Source organism: Panthera tigris, chromosome C1 (assembly GCF_018350195.1).
Source record: "Panthera tigris isolate Pti1 chromosome C1, P.tigris_Pti1_mat1.1, whole genome shotgun sequence".
In the NCBI taxonomy this organism is placed as follows: domain Eukaryota; kingdom Metazoa; phylum Chordata; class Mammalia; order Carnivora; family Felidae; genus Panthera; species Panthera tigris.
The window spans coordinates 64,652,347-64,667,388 of NC_056667.1; the positions used below are offsets into that span (position 1 = coordinate 64,652,347).

At 36.5% G+C, this 15,042-nt stretch overlaps 1 protein-coding gene across 3 annotated transcripts in view; it reads left to right on the top strand.

Moving 5' to 3' along the window:
* The window catches only part of MIGA1 (mitoguardin 1), a 105,286-nt gene that overhangs the window by 59,887 nt on the left and 30,357 nt on the right, over positions 1–15,042 (top strand). For all 3 annotated transcript variants that reach the window (XM_007079225.3, XM_042997624.1, XM_042997625.1), the window contains exon 8: positions 8,454–8,554. In XM_007079225.3, coding sequence (XP_007079287.2) covers positions 8,454–8,554 — 101 coding nt within the window. The remainder of the gene's footprint in view (positions 1–8,453; positions 8,555–15,042) is intronic.

Genomic DNA, 15,042 nt, shown 5'->3' on the forward strand with positions numbered 1-15,042 from the left:
CAGTTAGGAATCACAGTTGCTATATTGGGCAGACATGCCATATAAAACGTTTTGATAAATAGAGAAAGCCAGAGGCAACTGTTACGGAAATATCTTTTGGGTAGATCAATGGTATCAGGCTGTTTTTGTACATGTATGTATTTCACATAGTTAAAACTGCGTAAATCATAACACATCAAGAACTGATCAGTTTTTTCTCTTGTTTCATTGTAACTCGTCACTATTAAGACACATTGAGGGAAAAATCAAGAAAATATCTCTTAGTTCTTTTACTTTCTGAAATTATGATGGTTTAAATTTTTGTATTCGACTTTTTTCTGTCTCATACTATAGCATTTTAAAACAAACCAAAATAAAAAACTGTTTGCAGTATAGATGGGGCAGGTAGCTGCACCCTTCAGTAGTCAGCTGGTAGAGCAGAGGACTGTAGACCAGATGGGGCAGGTAGTCATGTAAGATGGACAAAGAGCAGCAGGAGTCTTCTAGATTTCTTAATTATTGTAACAGATTATAGCAGACTGTGGAAAATAGCTTGTCAGCAGCAGGAACTTTTCCACTTTCAGTAAAACCACACAAAAGACAAGGTTCCAAATCATATTTAGGTTGCTAAAAATCATCTGGAGAATAGCTGCTGACATAGAAGTCAGATGACATTAGACATTTGGCAGCCTTCCTCTTCTTACTGGTGTTACAAAATCCACAGTGGACTTTAAAAGAAGAGTGGCATCTTTGGAATCTCCACTAGGATCTGCTGAGGTTAAAATAGACGTGATGGCTTCTAAGCAACAGAAAATAGAATGTGTCTAAGGATGGCAAAAGTGAGACCTGTAGAAAACCCATTTGGATTGGTTTAGAGAAGTAGATACAGGCCTGAAGTTCAAGTTCCAAGGTTGAAGTGTCTCTTTGTGTTTTCTCTTTGTTTTTGTTTTTTTAACTTTCAAGCAGACTCTGCTTTGAAAAAAAAAATACGTGAATTATGAGATTGTGAAAGAAGGAGCAAGGCTTGAATCCAGTCAGATTTTTGGCCTAAAATGTATGACTGTTGTGTTAAAAGTAAACATCATACCTTTATTATCCTTCCAAAGAAGAACATAGTTTATGTCTATGCATGAATATTTTAAAAAGTTCTGGGTGAAAAAAAAAAGTTCTGGGTGATTGAGATAGGTAAAGAGCAATGTTTTAAAAAGTTTTAGACTTGGGGCGCCAGGCTGGCTCAGTTAGTAGAGCATGCTATTCTTTTCTTTTTTTTAAGTTTATTTTTTGAGAGAGATAGTGTGTGGGGTAGAGGCAGACAGGGAGAGAGAGAGAATCCCAAGCTGTTCTGCACTTGTCAACATGGAGCCCGAAGTGAGGCTCAAACTCATGAACCGTGAGATCATGATCTGATCCGAAATCAGGAGTCAGATGCTTAATTGAATGAGCCACCCAGACTCCCCTAGAGCATGCTACTCTTAATCTCAGGCTCATGAGTTCAAGTCCCACATTGGGCATAGAGCCTACTTTAAATGAAATGAAATGAAATGAAATGAAATGAAATTAAATTAAATTAAATTAAATTAAATTAAATTAAATTAAATTAAAAGTTTTAGGTTTACTATTTAAAAAGGTTAAGAAAAGGGGCACCTGGCTGGCTCAGTAGGTAAAGCATGCAACTCTTTCTTGCGTTGTGAGTTTAAGCCCCATTTTGGGCATAGAGCCTATTAGAAAAATAAAAGAGAGGAAGAAAAAGAACTATTCTCTTGAGAGCCAGTGTGGTAACATACAGCATTTTTTTTTTTTTTTGGCATATATTTTTTATATTTAGTCCCCCAATTATATGGAAAGCGTTCCTTTTTTTAAAAAGTTTATTTGTTTGTTTGTTTGTTTGTTTGTTTAGAGAGTACAGGAGAGGGGCAGAGAACGAGGGAGAGAGAATCCCAAGCAAGGTCAGCACTGTCAGCACAGAGCCCGATGCGGGGCTCGAGCTCATGATCTGTGAAATCATGACTGAGAGCTGAAACCAAGAGCTGTACTCTTAATTGACTGAGCCAACCAGGTGCCCCTGGAAAGCATTCTTTTAGGCACATCTAAGGTTAAAGATTAGGCATTATGAGGCATAAGCTGCATATTTTAAGTTTATAAGAAAGTATCATAAATTTAATTAATTTAGAGCCATGTATTGGAAAAATAAGAATTTTAACAGGCCTTTGAAAACATGTAAAGGTAATGTAACAGGTAAAATGATCCAGATGAAATATATGAGAGGCCTTTTAAAAATAGGGATTTTCATGTCTTGGTTATGGTCACTTGGTGTAACAAGTTTTATTTAGTTTATATCAACAAATATTGAAGTGTTTACAGTGTGTTCAATGCTCTATTAAGAACTATAGGAACTACCAGGAAAAAAAATGAAAGGAAAAAAAAAAGATGAGAAAGTCCATGAATGATTGTTACATTCAGGCAATAGTAATAGTTAAATAAAAATTCAGATAGTGTATCAAATTGTACATACTTTTTTTTTTACATAATATTATGAATAGGTAACAATTGTTGAACACTTACTTTACATGTATTAACTCATTTAATCCTTACACAACTCTATGAGGTAGATTTTACTCCCATTTTTCAAGTGAGAACACTGAGGAATGAAGAAAATAAATTTACCTAAGATCGTTATCCAGCTAAGTAGCAGAGTCAGAATTTGAATTCAAACAGTCTGGCTCCAGAGCCCACACTTTTGCTGTACTGCCTTATATAGAAGCAAAAAATTAGATAATTTTTGGAGGATACTTACAGGTGATAGTACTTGAGTTGCATTGTAAAACCACATGTGTTCTGGGTAGCATGGGGCAAGAGAGCAGAAGGAAAAATTTGTGTGTTGGAGAAGATGCAGGAGGAACTAAAGGCTTGATAAAGAATATATGTGGCAATAGTAATAGCAGTGAAAAATTATTTAGCACTTACTATGTACAAAGAACTATGCCTCCATAAATCTCTCACTTAATCCTTATGACAATTCTGTGAAATCAATATTGTTATTCCTAGTTTACCTTGATAACAAGTAGCAAAGCTGGGATCAGAATTGGGATCCAGATGCTATGTTAACTGGCTGACTCGAAATCTCAAGCTTTTACCCATTGCATTACTATGGCAAGTGGGTGTATAGTGAATAGTACAGTATATAATATAGTGTAAGTATAATGGTTTAGTATAATATATAGGAATGTATATATAGTATATAATAAAGTATACTATATGGCATAGACTATATGTTATATAATTCTAGTATGATAATATATAATATACAGTATAATATAACATGTAGTACAGCATAAAGTTGAGTCTTTTATTAATTAATGGAAAAGAATATTAGGTAGGGTGAACAGAGATTATGGAAGTCTTTGAAAACCAGACAAGGAGCCATTGAAGATTTTGACTGGAGAATGGCTTTTTTTTGTTGTTCTAGTTACAATAAAGCATTCTTACCCATAATTAGGCTAGTCCTGTCTAACAGTTACACATATTAAATGCAATAGTCTCTGAAAGCATTTAGCAGAATAGCTTGGGTACTACTTTTAGTCACTCAAAACATGTGAGTTGAGTCTGAATCCTGTAGAGCTTGTAAACTCTTTGCACTCTAGATAAGATATGAGAAAGGAATGCCCAAATAGTACTGTCCAATAGCAATATAATGTAAGTGACAAAATGTAACTTTAACTTTTCTAGTAAGTACATGAAAAAGTAAAATGAAAGAGGTGAAATTAATTTTAGTAATATATTTTTCTTAAACCTAGTTTATATTAAAAAGATTTTATATATTTTGGTACCAAGTTTTCAAAATCCATTGTGTATTTTACACTTACAGCACATCTCAGTTCTGACTAGCCACATTTCATGCGCTCAGTAGACACACATGGCTAATGGCTACTATGTTGGACACCACAGCTCCATAGTTTCATAGCATGGAATCTGGTGTCAGATGACTTCTTTTGAATCCTGCCATTCCATTTCTTAACTGTGTGAGTATGGACCATTACTTAACATTTCTGTACCTCAGCTTCTTCATATGTATGATGAAAAAAAAGAAGAGTACCTACCTCAAAGGATTATTGTGAGAATTATGCGGTAATGTATGTAAAGCATGTAACTTGGTTTCTGGCAAGTAGTAAGTGCGAAATAAATGTATGTTGGTTTCATCATACTTTTATTGTCATTAAATAGTAAGCATCTCTTAGTTTCCATGTCTTCTTCCTGCAGATAGTTGATTATCCCCACCAAAACATTCCCACTTAAAATCCTAAACCAATGACTAAATAGCAAAGAAAGATGGGTAAACTAGGAGGAAAAAGGTCGTGAGTGGTATATGCATGGCATTAGAGTCTCCCACAACTACTGGTATTCCACTATGGGGTGCAGATAGATTGTTTTGATTTGCTAGTATACTTAACAGACTCATGAGATCTTTTGACTTTTTGAACTTAGCATCCCCTATCAGGGAATAAAATTCACGTTTAATAATTCACAGCTTAACTGCCAATGTTGAAATACTTCATTGTCTTTTCTGCTGTCAGCCATTTGGGGCCAACATACATAGATATATTGTTTCCTCTCCTTCTATGTAAATCCTTAGAGGAAAGTGTTCAAAACAAAACAGTGATTTATCTCACTCTCTTGTGTAACTATCATGTAGATCAAAAAATAAAACATTGCTGGGGTATATGGTTGGCTCAGTTGGTGGAGCATGTGACTCTTGATCTTGGGATTGTGAGTTTGAGCTTTATGTTGGGTATACAGATTACTTAAAAAAAATAAAATCTTTGAAATAATAAAAATAAAAAATAAAACATTGCCAACTCCCTAGAAGGTTCCTTGTACCTGGTCCTAATCAATACCCCTCTCCCCATTCCTAAAACTAACCATTGTCCTGATGCTCATGCTAATTACTTCCTGGCTTTTCTTATTTGACCAACTAAGTGTAGTCCTGATCACTGTAGTTTAGTTTTGCTTGTTTTTGAATTTTATGTGAATGAAATCATACATATAATTCTTTACTCAACATGTGAGGTTTATCTTTATTCTTGCATATAACAACAATTCATTCACTTTCATTGTTGTATACTTATTTCATTGTTTGAATATATCCCAGTTTGTGTATTCTATGGTAGGAGAACAACTGTGTTTTTTTTTCCTAGTTTGGAGTTGTTGTAAGCAATGTTGTCATGAATATTCTTATGCATATAAGCATGCACTTCTGTAAAAAAACACCTAAGGGTAGAATTGCTTGTCACAGAGAATACAGTCTTGAACTTTCATTATACTACCAAATTCTCCAAAGTGGTTCTGCTAATTGACATTTCTACTACGGGTATGTGAGTTTTCAATACTATACATCTTTAACAAAAAATTGCCATTTTTTCCAACTCATATCATTCTGGTAAGTGTGTAATGATTGTGTGTGTGTGTGTGTGTGTGTGTGTGTGTTTTCTGCTAAGAAAAATTTGGTAAGAAGTTTCTGAAAATACTGACTAAAATGAAACCTTTGGTTTTCAGTTTTCCATGCTGTCGCAGTCTTTCAGTACTACAATCAAGAATTTATACTTTTTAGAAAGAGTATTTTATCTTTATTTTAAGTTTATTTTGAGAGAGGGAGAGAATGCAGAGAGAAAGGGAGAGAGAGAATCCCAAGCAGGCTCTGTACTAATAGCAGGGCTCAAACCCATGAACTGAACCGTGAGATCATGACCTGAGCTGAAATCAAGAGTCAGACACTCAGGTGAAAGAGTATTTTAAATTTTAATTTGATTCATGAAAGCAAGTAGTTTGAGATATTACTCAGTATTCTTTATTCATGCTTTTTATTGGCTTATCTAAAAAACAGATGTATTATTTCTCTTCATAATTTAAGCTGCCATTCCAGGAAACATAACAATTACTGAAATGAGAGGTATGGTCTGTGATTTACGAAATTAGATTTAATGAATAAATCTTTCCATTCCTCTGAGCCATTTTTCTTTGTTAGATTTTTTTTTTTTTTTTTTTTTTTTTGAGTAAAGTACTGGCTGGTTACTGTTGAGTGATGTAAAACAGACTTTTAACAGCCCATGGGTATGTCTGAAAGGTAAAGTGACATAAGATAAATGTCTGTTCGACTCTGAAAATAGCAAAAGTCCTATGGAACCAAGATTTAACTTAATTGACTTATAATTTAACCCACTTTAAAAGTGGTTTGGCATAATGAAAACTGTACTGTGGTTTCTTTTTGCATAATTAATACTAACAATGGAAAAGTAACAAGATAGATAAAGGTGTGAAAGTTGTAAATGCCAGTTCAGTTTTGTGTGTACAATTAAGTTTGTATTTGTGTGTGTAGTTTTTAAAATCACATATGCACTAAAAAGAGAATAATGGGAATTTTTCTGGATAATTGAGTGTCCAAAAATACCAGTCTTATAGCTGTTAATAAGTGCAAAACCAATTATGTTGTTTTGTTCTCAAGTTCAATGAAAAAATTTAAATTTCCAAAAGAATGTATTTGGAAAATAGAATAGTTTAACCTCTGATTGTGTTCCATTAGTCATTTAGTAGTGGAAGGATTTTAAGCTGTGAGGTTAGGTACTTTAAAATGATTGATGTAACCTTCATCTGAAAACGATTATAATTTAAACTTGGAATATAAATGGTTAAATTGTCAAATATGGGCCCACTAAATATAAAGGAGGGGAAAAATACGCTTTGTGTATGGTTATTCTTGATACCTAATAAGAATGAGCCTTGTACCAAGTATGGCTTGTTAGCTTTTCTGCGTGGTTTAGAGTTTGGAATATAAATTGGTTGCAACCCTTCTGAGTTGAAAATAAATTAATGGTTTCCCTTTAAAAAAAAACAAAACTACTCTTCCTGTATAGAATCACAAATGTTTGTGTTTTCTGGTACTTGGGGGTTTTAAACAGGACTTGCAAAATTTCTGGTAAAGGTAATGAATTTAGTTTGGGAAAAAAGATGGAATAGAAATTTGGATGAATGAAAGCCAAAAAGAGATTCCTGCTTCCTTTTTTTTTTTTTTTTTTGAGAGAGAGAGAGAGAGAGAGAGAGAGAGAGAGAGAGTGTGCAGTTGGGGAAGGGGCAGAAGTAGAGGGAGAGGGGCACCTGGGTGGCTCAGTTGGTTGGGTCTCCAACTCTTGATTTCAGCTCAGGTCATGGTCTGCCTGTTTGTGACCTTGAGCCCCACATGGGGCTCCTCACTTACAGGGGGTGCAGAGCCTGCTTGGGATTCTCTCGCTCCCTCTCTCTGCCCCTCCCCCACTTGCACACACATGCACATGGCTGTACACTCTCTCTCACAAATAAACTTAAAAAAAAAAGGAGAGGGAGAGAAAGAATCCCAAGTAGTGTCTGGTGCCCTGCTCAGAGCCTGACACAAGACTTCATCGTACTAACTATGAGATCATGACCTGAGCCGAAATCAAGAGTCACATGCTTAACCAGCTGAGCCACTCAGGCACCCCTCTGGTTCTTTTTTAAAGAAGATAAAGTTTCTGACAAATTTAGCAGATAGAGACTCAATATGAAAAATCAGTATATATTTTGTTCTTTGTTTTTTCATACTTGTGATAAATTTTAAAGCATATCAGTTGTTTGCTACAATATAGACACATCTGTAAGCAAGTACAGTATTTATTTGAAAATTACAGATTCCTGATGATAGTATGTGAAGGTATTGGTACCCACATTCAAATGCCCCATGTGTTAACAGGTAGACTGTCTTGGCATGGCCAGATTAACCATTCGCCAATGTATTTAAACTTTTTCAGCCCTTATAATCGAGACAGTTGTATTTGACCTTCAAGTAACCAGAGTAAACATCAGCCCTGATTGTTTTTGGCCTTTGACATAGGCCTTAAGGACTGAAGAATAAGTTCTTCATGAATTGTTTTAATTGATCAGTTTATCACAAGTAACTGACCAGACAACATTTCATGCTAATAATTCATTTAATTTGAATAAACTTACCAGTTCTCACAACTTGGTCAAGGCCACATGCAACTAATTTGCTCTGTTTCAGCTATCTTTGGTATGTGCTGATTTTACAACATGTCATAGATAATCCAGCTCTAGTTATTATTTACCAGTTTAAAATATTACATATTCAAAAGCTTTTTAAATCTGATAGTAAGTTTAATTAATTCCCTTTTAAAGTAAAAATGTCTGCTTTATAGCACTTTCTCCTCTGCTCAGCAGCATTTCAGAATCACTTAAACAGTGAATACACTTTGAGAATCTTATCAGATTGTATACCATTGGTTTGTATTTATTTTCTTTTAGGTTTCAGCCTAAATAAAGATGGAAAGAAGGAAGAAAGGGAAGGAAGGAAGGAAGGGAGGGAGGAAGAAAGAGAGAAAGAAAAGACAGGCATAGTATAGAATGTCGATGAGAAGGAATATCAATTTCTTCACTTTTCTTCTTTTACTTTTAAGATAAAGATACAGATGTCACCATGAAGGGGAATGTGGATGAATTTGGCCTGCGAGACACCTTGAGCGTCGCATCAACTGATTCCTTTGCTTCAGTAGCAGAGGTAGGACTGAGAATTAATTCCTCATTCTTTGTCACCTAGAGAGTACAGTTTTGCCATGTGCTGAATATCAGTTGCCATTTATGTAGCATCTACTATGTGGTAGATACCAGCCTACAAAGATGAATCTAAAATGAACATGAGTTTAGCAAGGGAGCTTGTAGTCATTTTAGAGAGGTGAACATGTAAACACATATTTTAGAGGGGTGCTGTCATATTCTGTGGATTATGGGTGAGGCATATAAGTACTTCATGGAAAGTAATATAATCAGAATTTTTAAAAATGTTTAGATTCCTTAGCTTAGAAATCATACTTTTAGATAATTTTTTTCAAGAAGGTGATCAAATATTTCTTTATAAAAATAATCACTATGTGATTTTAACAATAATGAAAAACTGGAACTATTCTAATGCCAAATTATAGTGCATACATGATTTGAAATATTGTACTGCCAAAAACGTATTTCCATTTACTTTTTTTTATATATATAATTTATTGTCAAATTGGTTTCCATACAACACCCAGTGCTCATCCCAACAGGTGCCCTCCTCAATGCCCATCACTCCCTTTTCCCTCTCCCCCACCCCTCATCAACCCTCAGTTTGTTCTCAGTATTTAAGAGTCTCTTATGGTTTGCCTCCTTCCCTCTCTGTAACTTGTTTTTTCCCCCTTCCCCTCCCCTCCCTGGTCTTCTGTTAAGTTTCTCAGGATCCACATATGAGTGAAAATATATGGTATCCGTCTTTCTCTGCCTGACTTATTTCACTTAGCATAATACTCTCCAGTTCCATCCACGTTGCTACAAATGGCCAGATTTCATTCTTTCCTATTGCCAAATAGTATTCCATTGTATATATAAACCACATCTTCTTAAAAAAAATTTTTTTTTTGATGTTTTATTTATTTTTGAGAGAGAGAGAGAGAGAGAGAGAGACAGAGCATGAGCGGGGAAGGAGCAGAGAGAGAGGGAGACACAGAATCCGAAACAGGCTTCAGGCTCTGAGCTGTCAGCACAAAGCCTGATGTGGGGCTCGAACTCACAAACCGTGAGATCATGACCTGAGCCGAAGCTGGACCCTCAACCGACTGAGCCACCTAGACGCCCCATAAACCACATCTTCTTTATCCATTTGTCAGTTGATGGACATTTAGGCTCTTTCCATAATTTGGCTATTGTTGAAAGTGCTGCTCTAAACATTGGGGTACAAGCGCCCCCATGCATCAGCACTCCTGTATCCCTTGGGTAAATTCCTAGCAGTGCTATTGCTAGGTCACAGGGTAGATCTATTTTTTAATTTTTTGAGGAAGCTCCACACTGTTTTCCAGAGAGGCTACACCAGTTTGCATTCCCACCAACAGTGCAAGAGTGTTCCCTGTTTCCATTTATTTTTAATGACATGGGAATGTATGTTAAATGAAAAGTGTGGTATATAAGGCTTTATATAGAGTATGATTGTAATTTAGTAATAAGAGAACAGAAAACGTGTATGTAGTATATAGTATAAGTGTTTAGGCAGACAAAGAAGAGGTTAGATATAAATACACCAATGTGTAAACAATGGTGATCAATGAATTATAAATTTATGGGCAGTTTGTTTTCTACTGAGATTTAAATTTTGTATCAAAAGAGAATGCTTGCAGGGGCATCTGCGTGGCCCAGGTGGTTAAGCGACCAACACGTGGTTTCAGCTCAGGTCACGATCTCACAGTTCATGGGATCCAGCCCCACATCAGGCTTTAGGCTGGCAGCATGGAGCCTGCCTGAGATTCTCTCTTCTCTCTCTGCACCTGCCCCCTTCTCTCTTTCTTTCTCAAAATAAATAAACATTAAAACAATTTCTTAAAAAAAAGAATACTTGCAGAGTGCACATCTTTTTATACTTTTTTTCTGCTTAAAGTAACTTTAAAAATCACATATGCCCAATTTTATCTTAGAATAATTTTATTTTTATGGTAGATTTTGGATATTAATGCTGTCTTTTTTCGTATAAATAGTATCACACATCTGTAATTCATGCTGTAGTGTGGAAAGCTGTAGATATTCTAATACTCTGTACCCTAAGCCTTGATTCTGCCTTTTTTAAAAAATGTTTTTAATGTTTATTTGTTCTTGAGAGAGAGAGAGAGAGAGTGAGACAGAGCACGAGTGGGGGAGGGGCAGAGAGAGGGGGGGACACAGAATCTGGAGCAGGCTGTTAGCACAGAGCCCGATGTGGGCCTGGACTCACGAATCACAAGATCATGACCTGAACTGAAGTGGGACGCTTAACGACTGAGCCATCCAGGTGCCCCTGATTCTGCCTTTTTTAAAGCTGTGGTGATCATGATCTTTATTCTTCTCAATATTTTTCTTTTATATATATTTTAGCTATTGCTTACAGTATTATCTCCTGAATTATTTACATTTTAACTTATATTTTTATATTTATAAAATAAATATATTTATGTTTGCAATAAAAAGAATTTTGTAAAATTCTTTTCCAGCTTTATTGAAATATAATTGACATATAATGTATAAATTTAAGGTGTCTAATGTGATGATTTGATACACATATATTGTGAAATAATTACCACAGTAAGATTAGTTAATATGTCCATCACCTCACAGGATTATGTGTGTGTGTGTCGGGGAGGGGGGGTGAGAATATTTAAGATTTACTCTCTTAGCAACTTTCCAGTATATAATATAGTATTGTTAACTGTAGTTGCCATGCTCTGCATTAGATTCTCGACTTTTTCATCTTCTCACTGGAAGTTTTTACCCTTTGACCAACATCTCCCCATTTCCCTCACCCCTCAGCCCCTGGCAACCACCAATGTACTCTGTGTTTCTACGTGTTTAGCTTTTTCAGATTCCACATGTAAATGATAGAATGCAGTATTTGTCTTTCTCTGATTTATTTCACTTAGCATAATGCTGTTAAGGTCCATCCATATTGTTGCAAATGGCAGGATTTCCTTCTCTACCACGGGTGAATAATATACTTTTGTGGCTCAAACCCATGAACCGTGAGATCATGAGCTGAAATTAAAAGTCGGACACCCAACTGGCTGAGCCACCCAGATGCCCTGGATCTTATATTTAACCATTCTGTCACTCTGTCTTTTGATTGGAGGGTTAAATCCATTTGCTTTCTTAGTAATTATTGATAGGTATGTACTTACTGTCATTTTGTTACTTGTTTTATGGTTGTTTTGTAGTTCTCTGTTCCTTTCTCTTTTCTCTCAAGGATTGCTGGTTTTATTTAGTGATATACTTGGATTCCATTCTCTCTATTTTTTGCATATGTATTACTGGTTTCTGATTTGTGGTTACCATTAGTTTTGTAATAACATGCATATAGCAGTCTATATTAAGTTGATGGTCATTAAAGTTTAACCCATTCTTTACTTCTCTCTCCCCTCGCCCCCTGCTACATTTTAGGTAGATGGTGTCATGGTTTATATTCTTTTATTTTGTGAGTCCCTTGACTGATTTTTATAGATATATTTATTTGTACTGCTTTTGTGCTCCCTACTTTTCTTACTCCTGCATATGGTCTTTCCACTTAAAGAGCCCCCTTTAATATTTCTTGTAGGGCTGGTTTAGTAGTCATGAATTCCTTTTAACTTTTGTTTTTCTAGGAAACTCTTTATTTCTCCTTCTATTCTAAATGATAGCCTTGCTGGGTCGAGTATTCTTGGTTGCAGAGCTTTTTTTTTTTTTTTCTTTCAGTGCTTTGAATATATCATGGTTCTCCCTCCAGCCTGCAAAGTTTCTGGCACAAAAAAATCAGCTGATAGCCATTTGGGGTTTCCCTTGTATGTAACTATTTTATTTTCTCTTGCTGCTTTAAAAATTCTCTCTTTATCTATACTTTTTGCCATTTTAATTACTGTGTGTCTTGATGTGGGCCTTCTTAGGTTGATCTTGGGTCGGGGGCTGTCTGTGCCTCTTAGATCTGACTGTCTGCTTCCTTCCCCAGATTCAGGAATTTTCAGCTATTATTTCTTCAAATATATTTTCTGCCCTTTCCCCCCACCCCTTCTCCTTCTGGGATCCTTACAATGTGAATGTTATTATGCTTGATGGTGTTGGCTGAGTTCCTTTAGTCTGTTTTCATTTATTATTGTTATTTTTCCTCTCTCCTGTTCAGCTTGATGGCTTTCCATCATTCTGTCTTCCACGTCACTGATTTGTTCTTCTGCTTCCTGTAATCCTGTATTTATTCCATCTAATGTTTTTTGGGGGAAGGGGAGAGAGAGAGAGACCGTGTGCATGTGAGTGGAAGAGGGAGAGAGAATCTCAAACAGGCTTCTCACCCAGTGGGGAGCCCAGTGTGAGGCTTGATCTCATGACTGTGAGATCATGACCTGAGCTGAAATCAAGAATTAGACACCCAACTGACTGAGCCACTCAGGCGCCCCCATCTAGTATATTTTTAATTTCGATTATGGAGTCCTTCATCTCTGATTGATTCTTTTTTATGTTTTCTATTTGTTTTTTGAGGGTCTCAGTGAGGTCTTCCACTCTCTCTCAAGTCCAGTGAGTGTCTTTATGGCCATTACTTTAAATTCTTTATCAGGCATATTACTTATCTCTATTTTATTTAGCTCACTTACTGTGATTTTGTCCTGTTCTTTCATTTGGTACATATTCCTCTGTGTCTTCATTTTGTCTAATTCTCTGTGTCTAGTTTTATGTATAAGTCAGCTCTATCTCCTGAGTAGTGGGCCTATTTTGTATGGAACCACAAAAGACCCTGAATAGCCAAAGTAATATTGAAAAAGAAAACCAAAGAGGGAGGCATCACAATCCCAGACTCAGCCTCTACTACAAAGCAGACACGTATTGGCACAAAAACAGACACGTAGACCAATGGCATAGAATAGAGAATCCAGAATTGGACCCACAAATGTATGGCCAACTAATCTTTGACAAAGCAGGAAAGAGCATCCAATGGAAAAAAGACAGTCTCTTTAGCAAATGGTGCTAGGAGAACTGGATAGCAACATGCAATGAATGAAACTAGGCCACCTTCTTACACCATACACAAAAATAAACTCAGAATGGATGAAAGACCTAAATGTGAGACAGGAAACTATCAAAACCCTAGAGGAGAAAGCAGGCAACAACCTCTTTGACCTCAGCCGCAGCAATTTCTTACTTGACACATCTCCAAAGGCAAGGGAATTAAAAGCAAAAATGAACTATTAGTACCTCATCAAGATAAAAAGCTTCTGCACTGCAAAGGAAACAGTCAACAAAACTAAAAGGCAACGGGTGGAATGGGAAAATGACATTTGCAAATGACATATCGGATAAAGGGCTAGTATCCAAAATCTATAAAGAATTTACCAAACTCCACACCTGAAAAACAAATAATCCAGTGAAGAAATGGGCAGAAGACATGAATAGACACTTTTCCAAAGAAGACATCCAGATGGCCAACAGACACATGAAATGATGCTCAACGTCACTCCTCATCAGGGAAATACAAATCAAAAGCACACTGATATACCACCTCACACTGGTCAGAGTGGCTAAAATGAACAAATCAGGAGACTATAGATGCTGACGAGGATGTGGAGAAATGGGAACCCTCTTGCACTGTTGGTGGGAATGCAGACTGGTGCAACCACTCTGGAAAACAGTATGGAGGTGCTTCAAAAAATTAAAAATAGAACTACCCTATGACCCAGCAATAGTACTACTAGGAATTTACCCAAGGGATACAGGAGTGCTGATTATAGGGGCACATGTACCCCAACATTTATAGCAGCGCTTTCAACAATAGCCAAATTATGGAAAGAGCCTAAATGTCCATCAAATGATGAATGGATAAAGAAGACGTGGTTTATATATATACAATGGAATACTACTTGGCAATGAGAAAGAATGAAATCATGCCATTTACAGCAATGTGGGTGGAACTGGAAGATACTATGCTGAGTGAAATAAGTCAGAGAAGGACAGATACCATATTTTTCACTCATATGTGGATCTTGAGAAACTTAACAGAAGACCATGGGGGAAGTGACAGGGGAAAAAAATAGTTACAAACAGAGAGGGAAGGAGGCACACTACAAGAGACTCTTAAATACAGAGAACAAACTGAGGGTGGATGGCGGGGGCAGGGGGAGAGGGGAAATGGGTGATGGGCATTGAGGAGGGCACTTGTTGGGATGAGCACTGGGTGTTGTATGTAAGCCAATTTGACAATAAATTATATTAAAAAAAAAAAAAGAAACTGAAAAACAACAACAAAGTAGTGGGCTTATGAAGAAGAGGTTCTGTAGTGCCCTGTAATGCAGTGTTCCCTGTTGACCACAACCTGATGCTTCAGGAGTGTCTCCTATGTGTATTGCTAGTGCTCTGCTGTTGTGGGTAAGCCTCTGTTGCCTTCAGTCCAATTGTCTGATGTGGCTGTCTTTGCCTGTTATGGGCAGGGTTTGGTCCCTAAGTTGTTAGTGGGCCAGTCTGGGGCCTTGGGCTTGAGTTGGGTCAGAC